General features: G+C 36.6%; 1 protein-coding gene across 1 annotated transcript in view; it reads right to left on the bottom strand.

Moving 5' to 3' along the window:
* Positions 1 to 15,841, bottom strand: part of SPAG17 (sperm associated antigen 17) — a 103,110-nt gene that overhangs the window by 64,639 nt on the left and 22,630 nt on the right. Inside the window, exons 6-14 of the mRNA XM_072326554.1 lie at positions 13,370 to 13,564; positions 10,620 to 10,801; positions 7,184 to 7,342; positions 6,400 to 6,448; positions 5,926 to 6,077; positions 4,942 to 5,079; positions 4,745 to 4,855; positions 4,006 to 4,162; positions 2,122 to 2,352 (exon numbers count right to left, since the gene is read on the bottom strand). Of these exons, the coding sequence (XP_072182655.1) occupies positions 2,122 to 2,352; positions 4,006 to 4,162; positions 4,745 to 4,855; positions 4,942 to 5,079; positions 5,926 to 6,077; positions 6,400 to 6,448; positions 7,184 to 7,342; positions 10,620 to 10,801; positions 13,370 to 13,564 (1,374 nt within the window). The remainder of the gene's footprint in view (positions 1 to 2,121; positions 2,353 to 4,005; positions 4,163 to 4,744; positions 4,856 to 4,941; positions 5,080 to 5,925; positions 6,078 to 6,399; positions 6,449 to 7,183; positions 7,343 to 10,619; positions 10,802 to 13,369; positions 13,565 to 15,841) is intronic.

The raw sequence follows: 15,841 nt of genomic DNA, 5'->3' as shown, positions 1-15,841 counted from the left end.
CAGAGGGGATGGAGTCAAGCTCCACCCCTTCCGGGAGCACAGCTACATCACTCTCACCTGTGCTCCCACAGCTGACCCCATACTTGCCTCAGCTGATTAATCAGAGGTTCAGGCTGTGATTACCAATCTCCCATACAGTCTAGAACACAGGTCTTATGAGGAGCAGCTAAGGGAACTAGGATAGTCTAGACTGGAGGAAGGGAAGACCTTATCACTCACTACAACTACCTAAAAGGAAATTGTAATGAGGTGGGGAGTGGCCTCCCAGGTAACTTACAATAGAACAAGAGGGGATATTCAGGTTGGATATGAGGAAAAACCTCTCAGAAAGAGTGGTAAGGCATTGGAACAGGCTGTCCTGGGAGGTGGTGAAGTCACTGTCCCTGGAGATGTTCAAGAAGCATTCAGATGTGGCTCTTAGGGATGTGGTTTAGTGGGCATGGTGTTGATGGGTTGATGGTTGGACTAGATGATCTTAGAGGTCTTTTCCAACCTTAATGAATGTATGATTCTAAGATTTGAGAATTGCCAGTTACAACAAAAGCAGAATTGCAGAAAAATGGCAGATTCAGGAGAGAGATGATAGATTCAAGTCCTGTCAGTTTAGCTGCTGTAGGTATCTATGCTGAGGTGGAATTAGACATTAAGAAACATGGGATAAATGATCTTTCTTTTACACAGAAGACGTCTAGACAATTAGCTTTGGCTAGACACATTTAAAGAGATAAAGCTAGGCCAGATAGCATACTTGAGTTGGAAAGGACATCTAGTCCAACTGCCCTGCAATGAACAGAGATATCTACAGCTAGATCAGGTTGCTCAGAGCCTGCTCAAGTATGATTTTGAATTCTCAAAGGATGGGGCTTCTACCACCTGTTCTAGTGTATCACCACCTGTACTATAAAAACCTTTTTCCTTGTGTTCCATCTCTCCACTTTTAGTTTGAAATTATTTCCCCTTGTCCTACCACAGCAGATCCTACTAAAGAGTCTGTCCCCATCCTTCTTACAGCCTTCCTTTATGTATTTCCATAAGGTCTCCTCAGAGTCTCCTTTATCTAGGCTGAACAGCCCCAGCTCTCTCAGCCTATCATCCTCTCAGGGAAGGTGTTCCATTCCTTGGATCATTTTTGTGATACTCCTCTGGAAATGCTCTAACAGGTCCATATCTCTCCTGTACTGAAGATTCACAACTGGATGTAGTAGTCCAGGTGAAGTCTCACCAGTGCATTCTCATTCTATATTTAGAGTTTGTTGGTTTTTTTTTTTGTGGTAGAATTTCTCCCTTTGAGGTTGATTCTTTCACATACCTTTGCTGAAAAAGCAAGTTTTAGAATAAATCTGAACATACATTTAATTTAAAATAAACTGCATGCTGTACTGGCTTCTCAGTTTTATCCTATGTTAACCTTATTCACCAGTCTCACTTCCTTTGACACCAAATATATATGGTTCTTCTTTTCCAGTTACTTCTATATTTGGCCCAAGATTTTGAATGTAAAAAATCTATACTAATTTACTTGTATGTGAAAGAAGAAGGAAGCCTAGAAGAAAAACAAAGTAAAAGATATATATGCATGTGTAACTACAAAGCATAGCACAGGTTTTTTGTTTGTTTGTTTGTTTGACTGTTTTTAGATTTCAACTCTTCACATCACCATCTAGAGTCCTTATGAGTAAGGTATGCATCTTTTCCACTCCTAATACTCATTCACCAGTAATCATCATATTAACCTTATGCATCACATTTGATCTAATTCCATGGTTGCTACTAAGGTGATAAAGACTCAGGAGCCATTATAGCTTACAGGAGCCTGCATTCAGAAAGGTATTTAAACTCATGTTCAGTATTCTATACCTTTAAAATATATTTAATGTCATTAGCAATTAAATAGTTTTCTAGTACATAATAAGTTGATAACTCAACTGCATAAGGTCACATCATACAAAATCAGCTAATTTGTGGCTTTATGTATATACTCAATGTTCAGACTACACAGTATTTGAAATTTGGTGATTTGTACAATGAAGAAAAATCACTGGCCTGTAACAACAAATGATATAGTAAAATAAATAGTGGATTCAAATTCTTTGGGGGTAATATAAACAGAGTGGTTTTTACCAGTGCTTCCTGGTGATTTCTCATTAAGTTTCTTTTCCATAAGGAAGAGTTGTCTCAGCTGCCTTGCAAACTTGGCTGGATTATCCCAGGGTATACATGACGCTTCAGAATCACCTCCAACCAGAGATCCAGAGCTCTCCAGGAGTCCAGAGTCACTCAGCTCAGTCAGCCTCAGGCTTTCAAATGTAAACACTCTGAAGGCTCTTTCTACTTCAGCCCAGCTCAGAAGTTCTATATAAGAATTACAATCATTAACAGAAAATGTTCTTGTGGCTCAGCAGAAGATAAATAGAAAACTATGCAAGCATATTGTTCTTGGCAACTCCGCAAAAGCCAACAACAATTTCCTTAATGGTAAAGGATCAAATTATGTCAGCTACATTCTACACTGCATTCAAAGCTGAATGCTTCCAAATTGCAAAATGATATACCTAACTGTTAATCCATCTTAAATGAACTGCTTCCTACATTTGAAGACCTCCTAGCTCATTAGCTTTAGGTAAGTTATGTTGATTTTAAAATATTGAATAGACTTTATCAAACCAGTTAACAACTAACTATTTTCAACTACAGCTCATGAAAAGGCTTCCATTATCGTTAATGTTTTTTATTATCAGTAACTTTTCAAGCAAATTCTCAATTTAAAAAAAAAATTACTTATTTTTTTTCCTTGAAGCAGAACTTTACACACATTTTGCATGGAAGAATTCAAGGTGTTAGGACAATAAACGCTATTTATGGTTGTTTGCATGGGCGTTTGTATAACGATGGTAATTATGAGAAGGATTGAATTTTAGGAAAGTTGGTTCAGTTCCAAAAGGTTTCTCCTTGTGGTAGTTAAATACCCAAGCACACTGCAAATCCTGAAAATGTTTATATTACCTCCTGATTGTATCAGTTATCCTTTTGATAACAGTGAAGAAACTGCTATCAAAGTTCACAGCTGGGAGAGTCTATCAGTATAGTACGGTCCAGTGAAGATCATCAAAATTGATATCCACTAGGTGGCAAGCTACAGCAATATAGAACACCTTAATAACCAAAAGACACCATCTAAGATGAACATACCAACAACTAGACACAACGCAACTAGTGTAAACTAATCCAACATATTTTGGGAATGAATAGCCAGGAAAGTACCTCCAAATACTGAGCCTTATGTGATGTCATAAATGTAACCAAAGAGATTGTGATGTTTATATTTCTTAGCATTCGTAGAGTAAACTTTCAAAAATGCCTATGAATATTCATGCAGTCTTTGGGATTGTTTCACAGTGTACGTCATGATGGTAGGCACCTTCCAAGAAAAGGTAACTGCAGAAGTGATTATGGTTGAAGAAGTGAAGGTATCCTGCTGGTTTGTTAAAGAGACTATTGTAAAAGACAGTCCATTATTAACACCAGCAGCTTACAGAGAAAATAGTTTGAAAAACAGTTATTGTGTAATAAAAATCTTCTACCTAAAATCCTCCATCCCAAGGATGCTGGTAAATAAACATATGATTTATGTCATTATTTAGCCAAATGCACTGTGTGCTACCATCAAAATAGTAATTTTCACAATTGTTTTTTTCTTTCTCTGATATAATAATAATTTCTATGTTATTAAACATAAATAAGTAAACAAGAGACTTCTGAGATACTGCCAGCTCTTAGTTTTGCAATGCTTAATACTCATATTCCCTTGTCCAATAACCATGAAACTGAGGTCTAAACTTAGCTTAGCTTGTATTACTTGCCATGTTATACTCAAGAATATAAAAAATGGGAAATTCCTCACAGGTTCTAGGTAGCTGAAAAATCTCATCCTAAAATTCCCACTTTTTAATAAGATCACCAGTGAGAAGAAAAACGAGGAAGTTATATCAATGAAAATCAACTCACCATCGGTACAATAATGCATGAGCTCATGAACTCTGGCCAAGCGTTTAGTCTCATTTTCATTTTCAGCTGAATGAAGGGTGAAATGGATAAGTTCTTTAAGAGGCAGTTTATCCATCATTTCACGTTCAATCTTTTTTGGATTTAAGTTGCCTTGGATCTGGAACAAACACAAAAGCACTAGAGTTAAAATTAAACTTTACCACCAATGCACTCATAAAAAAGCATGTTAGAACAAGTAAGTCATTTTACAGCAAAAGACATAACTGTTTGTTTAAGGCAGTCATACACCAACAGCACATTACTGAATCATGGCATCAGATATTTTGAGCAGGAAAAGTGAGATAAAAAGAAGAGGATGACAGAGACTGTAGTAATATGACTTTTGTTAGAAGATATTTCCCTGTGCTTCCTACACACAAAATTTGACATACTAGAGTAAATCAACAGAATTCTGTAACAACATTCATCTACATCAAAAACTAAACCTTCTTATTATTAATCCAAACAGTGATATTGATACAATGGTCTGTGTTCTGATGTGTGCTCAGCCAGCATCAGTAATCCATCGCTTCTTAAGCAGATTAAGGGCTGTGTTAGTGTGTCTATCCCAGTAGGAAAAATCTATGCTATACTATGTGCTCTTTTGTAAATACACCACTCACTCAGTTGTTTCTAATGCCTTGAGTATTTACTGCCTATGGACTTCAGAACTATTTATATATGACTGAAAGCACTATACCTTCAGCAGCTGCAAGCGTTGAGCTAGAGTATCATGGTAGTTAAATAAGAGTGGGTACTTGGGGGTTACAGTTTCTTTGCTGTATTTTGGAGAAAAGTAGTCATACAGATTCTGTTAAAAAAAAAAAAAAGATACATTAAACTGGAATAATAACACAAACGTGTCATTGTAGGAAACAAATTAAGGAGAATGCAAACCTTTTTTTCACTCTCAGAAAGTGGAAGTGAAGGAATGACAGAGGCTATATGATCTGCAATCTTATGATGTATCCCATCTGCCCGTTCTTCTGGCACCACCAGACTGGGTGGTGTAAGGTTTTCTTCACTTGCAATAACCTAGTGAACATAATATATTGTAGTTTTCATTAAATTATTACTGCTGTTTAACATCATTAAAACTACCAAGCAGATTCTGTGATAAGTAAAAATGCAATTCTGCATGTTAGTTTCTACCTCAAGCAACAGTTATGGAAAACAGAAATATGCTCTCCTATTATTTTATACATATTTTATATTATCTTATTTTCCGCCTTTGGAAGGATGAGAAGAAAAATATTTACATCTTGAAATGTTAAGAATTGTAATGGACACAGATTCTGTCTGCATATCAGGTGTTAGACTCTGAGCATACTTGCATAAGTCTATCTCTGGATAAACTAATTGTGCTGAAATTCCATTTCAAATATAAGAAAGATTTTCATATCATACTGTGGAGCTTTGCTAATGTGTAGATTTTGCCTGAACTCAACAGTAATCAGACCTGTCTAGTACTATCTAGTAGCATAGATGCATACCACTTGTATTGTTAAGCTTGCCGTAAGACCTTTGTACTGAGCTAAGTAGTAGAATTTCAATACTGCTGCAGAAGATGTGAAAAAAAACTAATCCTGTCTTTCTTATAAAATTACACTTTTTTCCTCATTTGATTATATTGGATCTGTAGTCTTGAAAATGAAACATTAGGATAGCACTGTCTTTACAGGATAAGCAAGCACAATATGAAAGGAAAACAAGGTGGCCCCTTTTTATTTGTGATCCCGTAATACTGAACCTCCATGGCCAGTGCCTCCATGCATAATCTATTTTAGTTTGAAAGAGATTGATTTATTGTTCTTTGATCAACTCATTATACCAAACCTAGAAAGAATTAGCCAAGGGAAGAGAAAAAATATGTATTTCCACCTGTTCCAGCATACAGTTTAGCATTATGGGCACAGAAAAGCATTCCTCAGGAATCTGATTCAGCAAGTCATTGTAATATCTCATATCCATAGAAGTAGCCACAAAGGAAAATTCTTCCTCTGCTGTAAAAAGAAAACTCATTAAGACAGATTTATTGCATTCGTGACCAGTTCAACTTATTGATGATTTTTCTAAAAAGGACTGATAATGTTCACGATTGTATAGCTCTTAAATCCAAACGTGACTAGGAAGAGGTTAAAGAAGTGATTTTTGTAAAGAACATAGTTATCACCACTGCAGTTTCCAGAGGCTATCACAATGTATTCACCATGAAACTACTCTCACAGCATCAAACCGGATTTTGCTTCCTGTGCAAATTATTTCTGCTGACAGATGAATGAATGATAAGACAGACTGAACAGCTAAAGGACCAGTGCTTTCATCCTTTAGACATGCCTTGTGAGGAAATTACTTCTGCTTGCTGCTTTTTCTTTGAAGGTGTAGTCTGTGATGCTGGTTCTGTCTAAAAAAACAAAGATAAAGACCAAGAAATAATAATCAGAATCACAGAAACAAGTGAGGACTGTCAGATGCAAATAGGTGGGAAAAATAATTTCATTTAGTTTTAGCTTCTTACTTTTGACTAGATACTGAAATTTCTCACGGCTTAAATTATGGGAAGCAAATCCTATCTGACTCTGAATGGAACAAGATATGTTGTTTTACAAATGTTTTAGGGGAGATCTCAGATGTGCTTCTGCTGATGTAGTAATCCTATTTTTATCCAGTCACAAGTTCATGCCCAACAAACTGCTTTCTTGTGCACACTTGTTTTGTCTGCTATGAGCAAAATAAATCGACCGATCTGGGATAGAAATAAACCATCATTTTTGGATAGTTCGCAGATCTGTAAGAAGACATAGTAGCTCTGTGCACACACAGTGATTTTCCAGGCATAAGAAGCCATCATCATAAGTTAAATAATTTTCAAACCAGTGATAGTTTATGACAATATCCATGTGATCCTTCAGATATTCATTTTTCTGTTTCTCCGATAATTTTTCCCATTTTTGAAATTTTAAATGCTGGAGACAAAAACCCCAACTTCATTTACAAAACATTACACATGGAGTGATGGTGCAAGCTTATTTTTTTTTTTTACTGCAGAATTGAAGGCAAGTAATTCTATCCTATAGTGAACTATATTAGTGAACTTATTTTCTACAATAAACAAGATGAAGCAAAAGAAAATCCTTGCCTTGGTTGCTATGGGTGGCTCTGTCGATTTGCTTTCTGATAAATCAGGCACATTAATAAACTTTGTGTTTTCCAAGTAGTTACAATGCTGTCTTCTCCAGTCTAGGCAGTCATACATTAAACAAGCAATGCTTTCAAATAGTTCAGTGCCGAATGCGAGCTATGACAGAAAATCAGATACAAAGGATGAAGCGTGCATACAAATGTGGTGTGTAATTCAGCCACGAGTCATCGGTTCTCTATCCAGCAGATCTACAGTTGTTTAAAAGTTTTCAAACAGAATAGAGACCAATCGTAATCTTAAATTTGAAATACTTTTAGACCAAACCCTCTCTCAGACCACATGCCACGCTCAGGTTACAGTGGCTTTAATGGCCATATTCTTCTTTATATCCTAAATAAGTAATTGGATATCTCAATCTTAAGTTTTCTAAAATGAACCATGGTGAAGAAACACAACTGTCTTCCAGTTTTGTAACTCACAGTAAACATATTTACTGACTCTTAAGAAATATCAGGCAACTGCTTTCTCCAACGCTAGCCCTGTTTATGTCACCTCAAAACAAGCACTCAGGTCAGCCATCAGTTGTGGAAAACTTGTAGATTTCATAGTATTTGAATATTAGAGGTTCAGTTTGTGAAAACAGTTTTCAGAATTAATATTTGCACACCTTTTCTAATTCAGTGCTCTTTTATAAAACCTTTTATTCATGCTACAAGAGATCACTAGGGCTAACTAATTTGCACACCTTTTCTAATTCAGTGCTCTTTTATAAAACCTTTTATTCATGCTACAAGAGATCACTAGGGCTAACTAAATTTCAATCAAAGTAATGGAGTTTTTTGCATGTTCAGCCTTATAAACAAAATAAGAATTCAGCAGGTTGAGGGATGTGATTGTCCCCCTCTACTCTGCCCTTGTGAGGCTCCACCTGCAGTACTGTGTCCAGACCTGGGACCTCCAGCACAAGAAAGACATGAAGCTATTGGAGGGGGTTCAAATGAGGGCCATGAAGGTGATTAGAGGGTTGGAGTACCTCTACTACAAAGAAAGGCTGAGGGAGCTGGGTTTGTACAGCCTAGAGAAGGCTCTGAGGAGACCTTAAAGGACCTCTGCAGTACCAAAAGAGGGCCTACAGGAAAGATGGGTACGGACTCTTCATCTGAGAGTGTAGTGATAGGACAAGTTGTAATTTTTTAAACTAAAATAGAGGAGATTTAGGTAAGATATTAGGAGAAAGTTCTTTACTCCAAGGGTGGTAAGGCACTGGAACAGTTTCCCTGGATTAGTTGTAGAAACCTCATCCCTGGAAGTGTTCAAAGCCAAGCTGAAACATTATAGAATGGCCTGGGTTGAAAAAGACCATAGTGATCACCTAGTTGCAACCCCCCTGCTATGTGCAGGGTTGCCAACCACCAGACCAGGTTGCCCAGAGCCACATCCAGCTTGGCCCTGAATTCCTCCAGGGATGGGTGTTGCCATGACTCGGAAAACCCCCTTTTTCCCAGCTTCTTGCGAAACCCTTGCTAGAGCCAAAAGACCACCGTGACTCATCAAGAAACGTGGCAAAATGGCGTTTATTAGGAGTAATCAACACCTTATATACCTTACTACTTCGTCTACGCCCCCTAGGGCACATGTTTGAAATGCGTGCCAATGTACCTCACAAGGTGTAGCCGGAAACAGGGGGGGGGGGGCACTGTCACGTGACATCTTGAAAAGCCCCGCTATCGCCTATATGTTTACAACATCTCCCCCCCTCCGAATACTACAAGGTTCAGCCTTGTTAGCATCTACAACAATGGGGCATCCATAACCTCCTTGGGCAACCTGTTCCAGTGCGTCACCACACTCTGTGTGAAAAACTTCCTTCTAATATCTAACCTAAATCTTCCCTGTCTTAGATTAAAACCATTCCCCTATGAAATTTGGGTGGGGTCATAGACACTCTGGTCTAGTGGGAAATGCCTTAGGGGGTTGAAAATAAGTCCCCCTTCAATCCAAACCATTCTATTATTCTATGATTCTAATTTTCCTCATTTCAGGACATACACATTTGTCAAACGTTCTCTGAGTCCAGCCACCAGTTACTATAAAACAAAAAAGGAAAATATTTCTGAAAGTATTTTCCATTATAAATACATGAAATATCTGAAATGTAGATAACTTCCTGCATCCAATACTCTATCATTTTTACATCAATGCATATCAATTTGTCATAGGAGTTACTTTCTGATAGCTCCTGAACTTCAGAGTTGCAGCAAGATGGTACTCAAAGACTCTCTAGGAATTCTAGCAGGACAAATTTTCTCTTTCAATGATTTCATTACTTGTATATTTCACATCTGTTTATTTAAAGAATTACTTCTTTAGAGCTCATATGAATTTTGAGATAAAGAAGAATGTGAAATTATGACTACAATCTGCTGGAACAATTCTAGAGACAAACAATTTTTCTTTTGTTTCAGTAAAGATAATTGCTCAAGGGATATTTATGGACCCCCAGAAGGGAAGGGAAAAATAGAAAGGATTAAAGAACTTCTTTTCCAAAATTGGCCTCATATGTGAAGATCAGACTAAGAAAATACAATGGTGAATAATATAAAGTAGCAACTCTACACATTTTCACAACTGAGGTGTTTTTAGTGAATGTCTTAGAAACCATGGTGGATTTTGTCAAATTCAGTTGTGATCCCTTTAGGATCAAGGGTACTTCCTAGCTCACCAGACTGCTTATATACAGGATTTAATGTACTATAAATAAGTGTTAAGGAGATACAGTCTGTCATTTAACCATAATAATATAGACCACAAATACAGTAGGATAAATCATAGAAGGTTGTTTTATTTTGTTTTAGCACATATTTTTTACTGCTGACATTGTGGACTGGAAAATACTGGACACTTTACCTTGCTGTATTTGAGATCCTCAGTTTGAAAAGAATTTCTAATTGTTCACCTTGCCTCCCAGTGCCAAGTAATAGCCCTTACCCAGCCGGCTATGAAAAATGATAAACCAAAGCCATGTTTTGGGTAGGACAACAAGAAGTAGCACAGCATGTGCTAAAAGAACAATTTATAATAAAAAGCTCTTTTTGCATTAGTTTAAATTTGTTCTCATGTGACTTTTCTCATAAAGAGTAAGCAGATCCGCTATTTGGAGGAAAAAAATGTAATTTTTATGTTATTTCATGCTGACAGCTGACTCTCTAATGAGATCCAAACTGAGTCATTGTGAAGATTGAATAAATTTAATACCTCATATTGTTTTCAACTTGGCCGCTGTTGCGTACAATATTAAGAAACTCCAAGTCAGGTGTTCTTATTCAAAGGACTCCTTGTGAATACATACTCTGGTTCTGTTTCACGGAAGACTAAACTAAAATTCTTGCCATCACTAAAATGATGCTAAATTGTGAAAGTATTATCTACTGACCAGGATTTCTCTGTCAGACCAATCAGAGGGAAAGGCATTCTTCTTAACTAGGTGATGAAGTCTGGCAACATCAAAGAGTCTTGACCCATGCTGTCCACTGTTCAGAACTGGATCCAGGTATTTCCAAAATGTTTCCAGATCTTTGATAGATTCATTTTTCTTTATTTTCTCTGCTTCTACATCTAAAATTTTAAAGTAATAAATCATGATACATCCCCAGTCTCTAGAAAGCACAAATTGTTATTAATCTTCTGTAATTACTGTTAGAACACCCCTACTCTCATTACCTCAGAAAAAAATCTGACACTCAACTTTGAGCTTAGAAATTCCAGAAGGAAAATGCCTGAGTGAAACGTGACAGTTTGAAAAAAAAAGAAACAACAAACAAACCCTTATTTTAAGAGAATTGGGGACATTAAACCTGCAATGACTTGCATTCATTTGGACTAGCAGGTGCTCAGCACTTCTAAGACCTATGTATAAAGGCCAAATACCACACTTGTACCTTCCAAGTGGCCCTATGGTTTTAAACCCAAATAGCCCTGTGAGGCTGTGGACTCTTAAAAAAATGCTGATCTCCTTAAAGAATTCATAGATATACCTTCCTTCTGTAGCAGCCATCAGAAGTGATGGTCAACTGACTTTAAAACAGTCCTGTCATGATTTTATGGGTAAGCACCTTAACTGGCTCCAAACACTGAAGACCTGGGAACTCTCTGCCAAAAGATCCTGTGGTTATAACAAATCCTCAGGAATTCAAGAAGAGATTGAACAAGGCTTTAAAAATATAAGTAAAACCAAACCATTGAGGTTTACTGAAAAGACACATCAGGGTCAGGAAAATACCTTGACTAGGAAGTAAATGGATGCTACGTTATGTGCATATAAAGTAGTCACATCCATGCTTTTCTTATTACATTTCTCCTTTTCCTGTTATTTTTATTCCTTTCCAGTGCTCTTTCCCTATTATTCTTCTCCTTTTCCTCTTCACTGGCATCAGTTCTTGACCACTTCTGTGGATAGAATGCTGGCCTAGATGGTCCCTTGATTTTAACTATTCTGTGCTCCTAAAAGCTCACCTCAGTCAAAAGAACATCCTTCCTTTCCCTTCTTTTTTTAGGTGTTTATGGAAGATAATCTCTAATTCTACACAGTAACTCACCAGTAGCAAAGTTCTCCTAGTACTCCTTGAGCATATATTTTGTCAATATAACACTATCTAGATGGTTCAGACATAGATTGACCTCTTCATGTTCCTGAATGGAAATGGAGCGGCAGAGTGATAATAATATTGTAACTAGAAATTCCATTTTTACAGCAGAGGAATAATAATGTTTTACTAACTCCACCCTATAGTTTAATGATAAAACAAACAAGTTTATGATGCTTTGGTATCCCCTTACAAAGTAACACCAGAGGATGTCAGTATCAATTATTGGATGCTCTACCCTTGAATATTGCCTCTCTTCTTCATTCTTACTGAATTAACTTGAAGTCTTCAGTAATAGAAATGAGACAGTATTTAGCAGTACTCTACGTGACTTCTAAATGCAGAAAAACTACAACAAAAATCTGTAACAATCATATAACAGTGGCATAATAACATCTAGTATAAACTAATGGATTGCATAGAGATTTTGAACCATCACTGTTTAAACAGAAGTCCAGAAATTACTAGGATGTGTCAGGTCACACATTTCCAGCAGATACACTGAAAAACAATTTACATTTTGTCAGGATGGGAGACTGGTCAGAGTTCTGAATGTTAACTCTAAGAGAAGTGGAAATAATAGTAGTGAAGCTAGTAGAGTGATTAGAGGAACAAAAAACTAACTGTATCAAAAGGGTAATAACAATGTTTGACTTAATAACTTCACAAAATGAAAGCCATTAGGGGATGTAAACACATTAGGGGAAGAAAAGAACATGAGAGCTGTTTCCTAATCCATGGCTTATGAGTACTAATACCAAGAACAACAACAGAAACACTATAACATGATTGTATTTACAAGTTGCCATCTTCTTAAAACAACAACAACAACAAAAAAAATAAACCCAAAAAACAAAAACAAAAAACCCGTCATGTATTACACTGTTTCAAAAGCCATTCAAATAGGACACACTTTAACTCCTGCTACAAGCCACGACTAAATAAATCCCTGCAGACATACATTTATCTACTATAATATTAAAAATCTCAACGATTCAGCTATATTCCTGTCCTTCAATGATGGCTTGCATTTAGCTTGCTGTCCACCAGGATCCCAAGTTGTTTTCAACAAAGGCACTACTCAGCTGTCCTCAGGCGGCATGTTATTCTGTGACATGTTCTTTAGCTTGACCCATAGTCCCAATCTAACCAGCTGTGCACTTCCTTTGAAATTACCAAACGTGCCAAGTCTTCTTAGAAACAAATCTTCCTGGATGATGACACACAACGGTACACATCTGATAAAATATTTTACGGTGGCTGCTGCACAGAATGATGGTTGCAAACACTGCTTGTCTAATCAGTCCCTCTTTTCATTGTCCATCTAAGGCAAGTTTTTGCACTGCGAACTCCTTGGTTTCTTGACAGAACCCATGAAAATACCATTTTTGCACATGGAAATATAACTGTTCACAGGTATTATCCATAAACATAAGGCACAGAGGAGGAGAGAAGTACAAAGATAATAGGGAGAACAATATTTACTTGGATATTAAACAATATTCTTGCTACTCAAATGTTGTTCTTATGACCAAGTTACCTTCGGGTGAAAGTAATGATTCTTCTTTAAATCTTGCTGCTTCCAAGTATGCCTGTAATGGCTCGTAATTCTCAGAAGAAATCTTTATTACACTTGAAACATTCACCCCAAGCTCAGACATCACTGGCAGTAGCTGAAGGTTGTGGAAACCCAAAATTATAAAGTAATAATGGGCACCGTCATCTGGTTCATCATCTGTTCAAAGCAAAATAAAAAGAGGCTGGAGCATGGGATTCAAGAGCTAAACAAAAATTATATGTATATATATATATATGTTAGTACATAGGGATATTGCAAATTAAGGTCACAGAAGCAGCTCTTCTATAACCTTATTGGTGTAACTGTACATACTGCTAAACAACTGCTAAAATTTATATAGGTTTAGATAGAAGTCTTCAGCAGCAGACCACCTAAAGAAAAACTGTTTGAAGAAGCTGCAGTAAAAAAATTATTTGGAGAAGTTTATTATAACCACAATGCAAGATGTAGCTGAAACATTTTCTGCAATTGCTTTTCTCAAAGAAAAACTATTTAGTTCTAGGACATACTCAGTTGTTCTACTGGTAGTTTCATTCCACATAAAGCTAGCCAGGGAGCACACACAGAGTAAGTTACTGTGTCTTAGCTGAGAGATGGTACTAGCTGTAGTAATTCTGAAGGATTAGCTGCAAGGAGGACTAATCACTGGCTTCCTGCCCAACAGGTTCATGTTTGCTAGATGGAGTCCCTGTCAAAACCTTCATCATCTGGTAATACCAGCTCACATTACTCCTTATTGTTGGCCAGACTCATCCAAATTCCCTTTAGAGAATAGATGAGAAGTTTCATTAAGTGCCTGCTTTCTTGTTTCCGTAGTAATATGTACAACAATGTACCACTGTACCAAAGCAAATTATGTCAAGCATAATATCAGACAAGTGCAAATAAACCTTCCAGAAACTTGATTGTAGTCTAAGTTAATTACTGAGTAGATCCCATTTGTGTCTTATGAAGAAATACAGGTATTCAGACAGGCATTAGGTCATTTAATTCATTTAGGTTAGTTATTTACTCTAAGATAATGGAAGTTCTTGTATCATTTTGCTGACTATGGAACACATACAACTAGAAAAGTCTATCCTGTCCTAACAGTGAAACAGAGTTTTAGAATGTCAATGCTCTCAATGCTAAACAGAATATTTCTTATGCTCAATAATATAGCTTACTGCTAGGGAACTATGGCTCCCTTTCTGTTAAATCTACTCATTTAGGAAGACTTTTTGTAGCGTAAATTCGACTAGTAGGTACTTTCTGACATTCCAAAAACCTTTGGAGAGGTTATTTTTTATTCTTGTGTTGTCTTCACAAGTGCAAAATGCCAAGATAACTTCTCCTTTGTCATAATTTGCAACCATTTCTACGACTATTTGGTAAATATCCTTGGAAGACCATCACAGTTAATAAAATAATAACAACAGTGGTAGTAGTTTATTACTTGAAGCTACTAATCACATTAACAAGGACACTCTTTATGGAGGTTAGTTTTATGATTATTTTTTTTTTCAATTTTTTCAATTTTATTTTTTTACTTTGGCATCTTATTAGCTGTGACTAAGAAGGCAGCAAAGGGTGGACATGGGGGAACAAAATCTCTTATCTTACACATAATCTCTGATGTCATCTGCCCACACAATAGAAATAAAAAAAAAACCCACTGGTTCTGATAAAACTGTTTCTACAAGGCCTAGAGAAACACATTAATACTTATTAAAGCCATTTTGTACAGTGCATTCTGTGCATATAAAACATAAGATGACATGAATTCTCTATATCGCTTTAGTTTCAATTCTTACAGGCATAAGCATTTATTCAAACACTTCTCTTCGAGTCCCTGAAAAACCTTATCAAAAGAATATTATCACTGACATTCCTTATCTGAGGAAAAAAGGGATTATGAACAGAAAGGTAATGTTCTATTTTTGTGTGTTTTTGCCAGTTTGACTGAGATTCAGATTTGTTCTAAACATCTGGACCAACAATTGAAGAATGCCATTGATCTCAAAAGAAACGTAGACAAAAGTCTGATGAAAGAGGAAGGAACATCTGCATTGGTTCAATGGCTACACATCCAAGATGAGCAACTTCTCCAGTGGGAGAGGTCCCATTTTTTCTGACATAGATAAAATGCACCGTAGTCCAACTTAAATATAACTGTGTTCTAGTGAAGATATGTATGTACATTGTCCAGTGTTTTTTTGTTCCAGTGATATTTGCAACCATGGGTGTGATGTATTAAGAACAAAGATTTACTCACCAATTATGGTTTGTCTTACAAATCTCATTTCTGGAGTAGATTTTTTCAGGTCTCAGTACCAGCTGCATGTTTTTACAGTAAATGAAATCATATTACCTTTTGTATAGAATTTGGCTTCACCTTCAAACAGTGGTGGACAGCTCTGTGTTACTTTATTAATACAAAGAGAAAGCTGCCTT

Source organism: Excalfactoria chinensis, chromosome 1 (genome assembly GCF_039878825.1).
Source record: "Excalfactoria chinensis isolate bCotChi1 chromosome 1, bCotChi1.hap2, whole genome shotgun sequence".
NCBI classification, from domain to species: Eukaryota; Metazoa; Chordata; class Aves; order Galliformes; family Phasianidae; genus Excalfactoria; species Excalfactoria chinensis.
The sequence above is the reverse complement of the archived record's forward strand: the minus strand, read 5'-3'. Positions and strand labels throughout refer to the sequence as shown.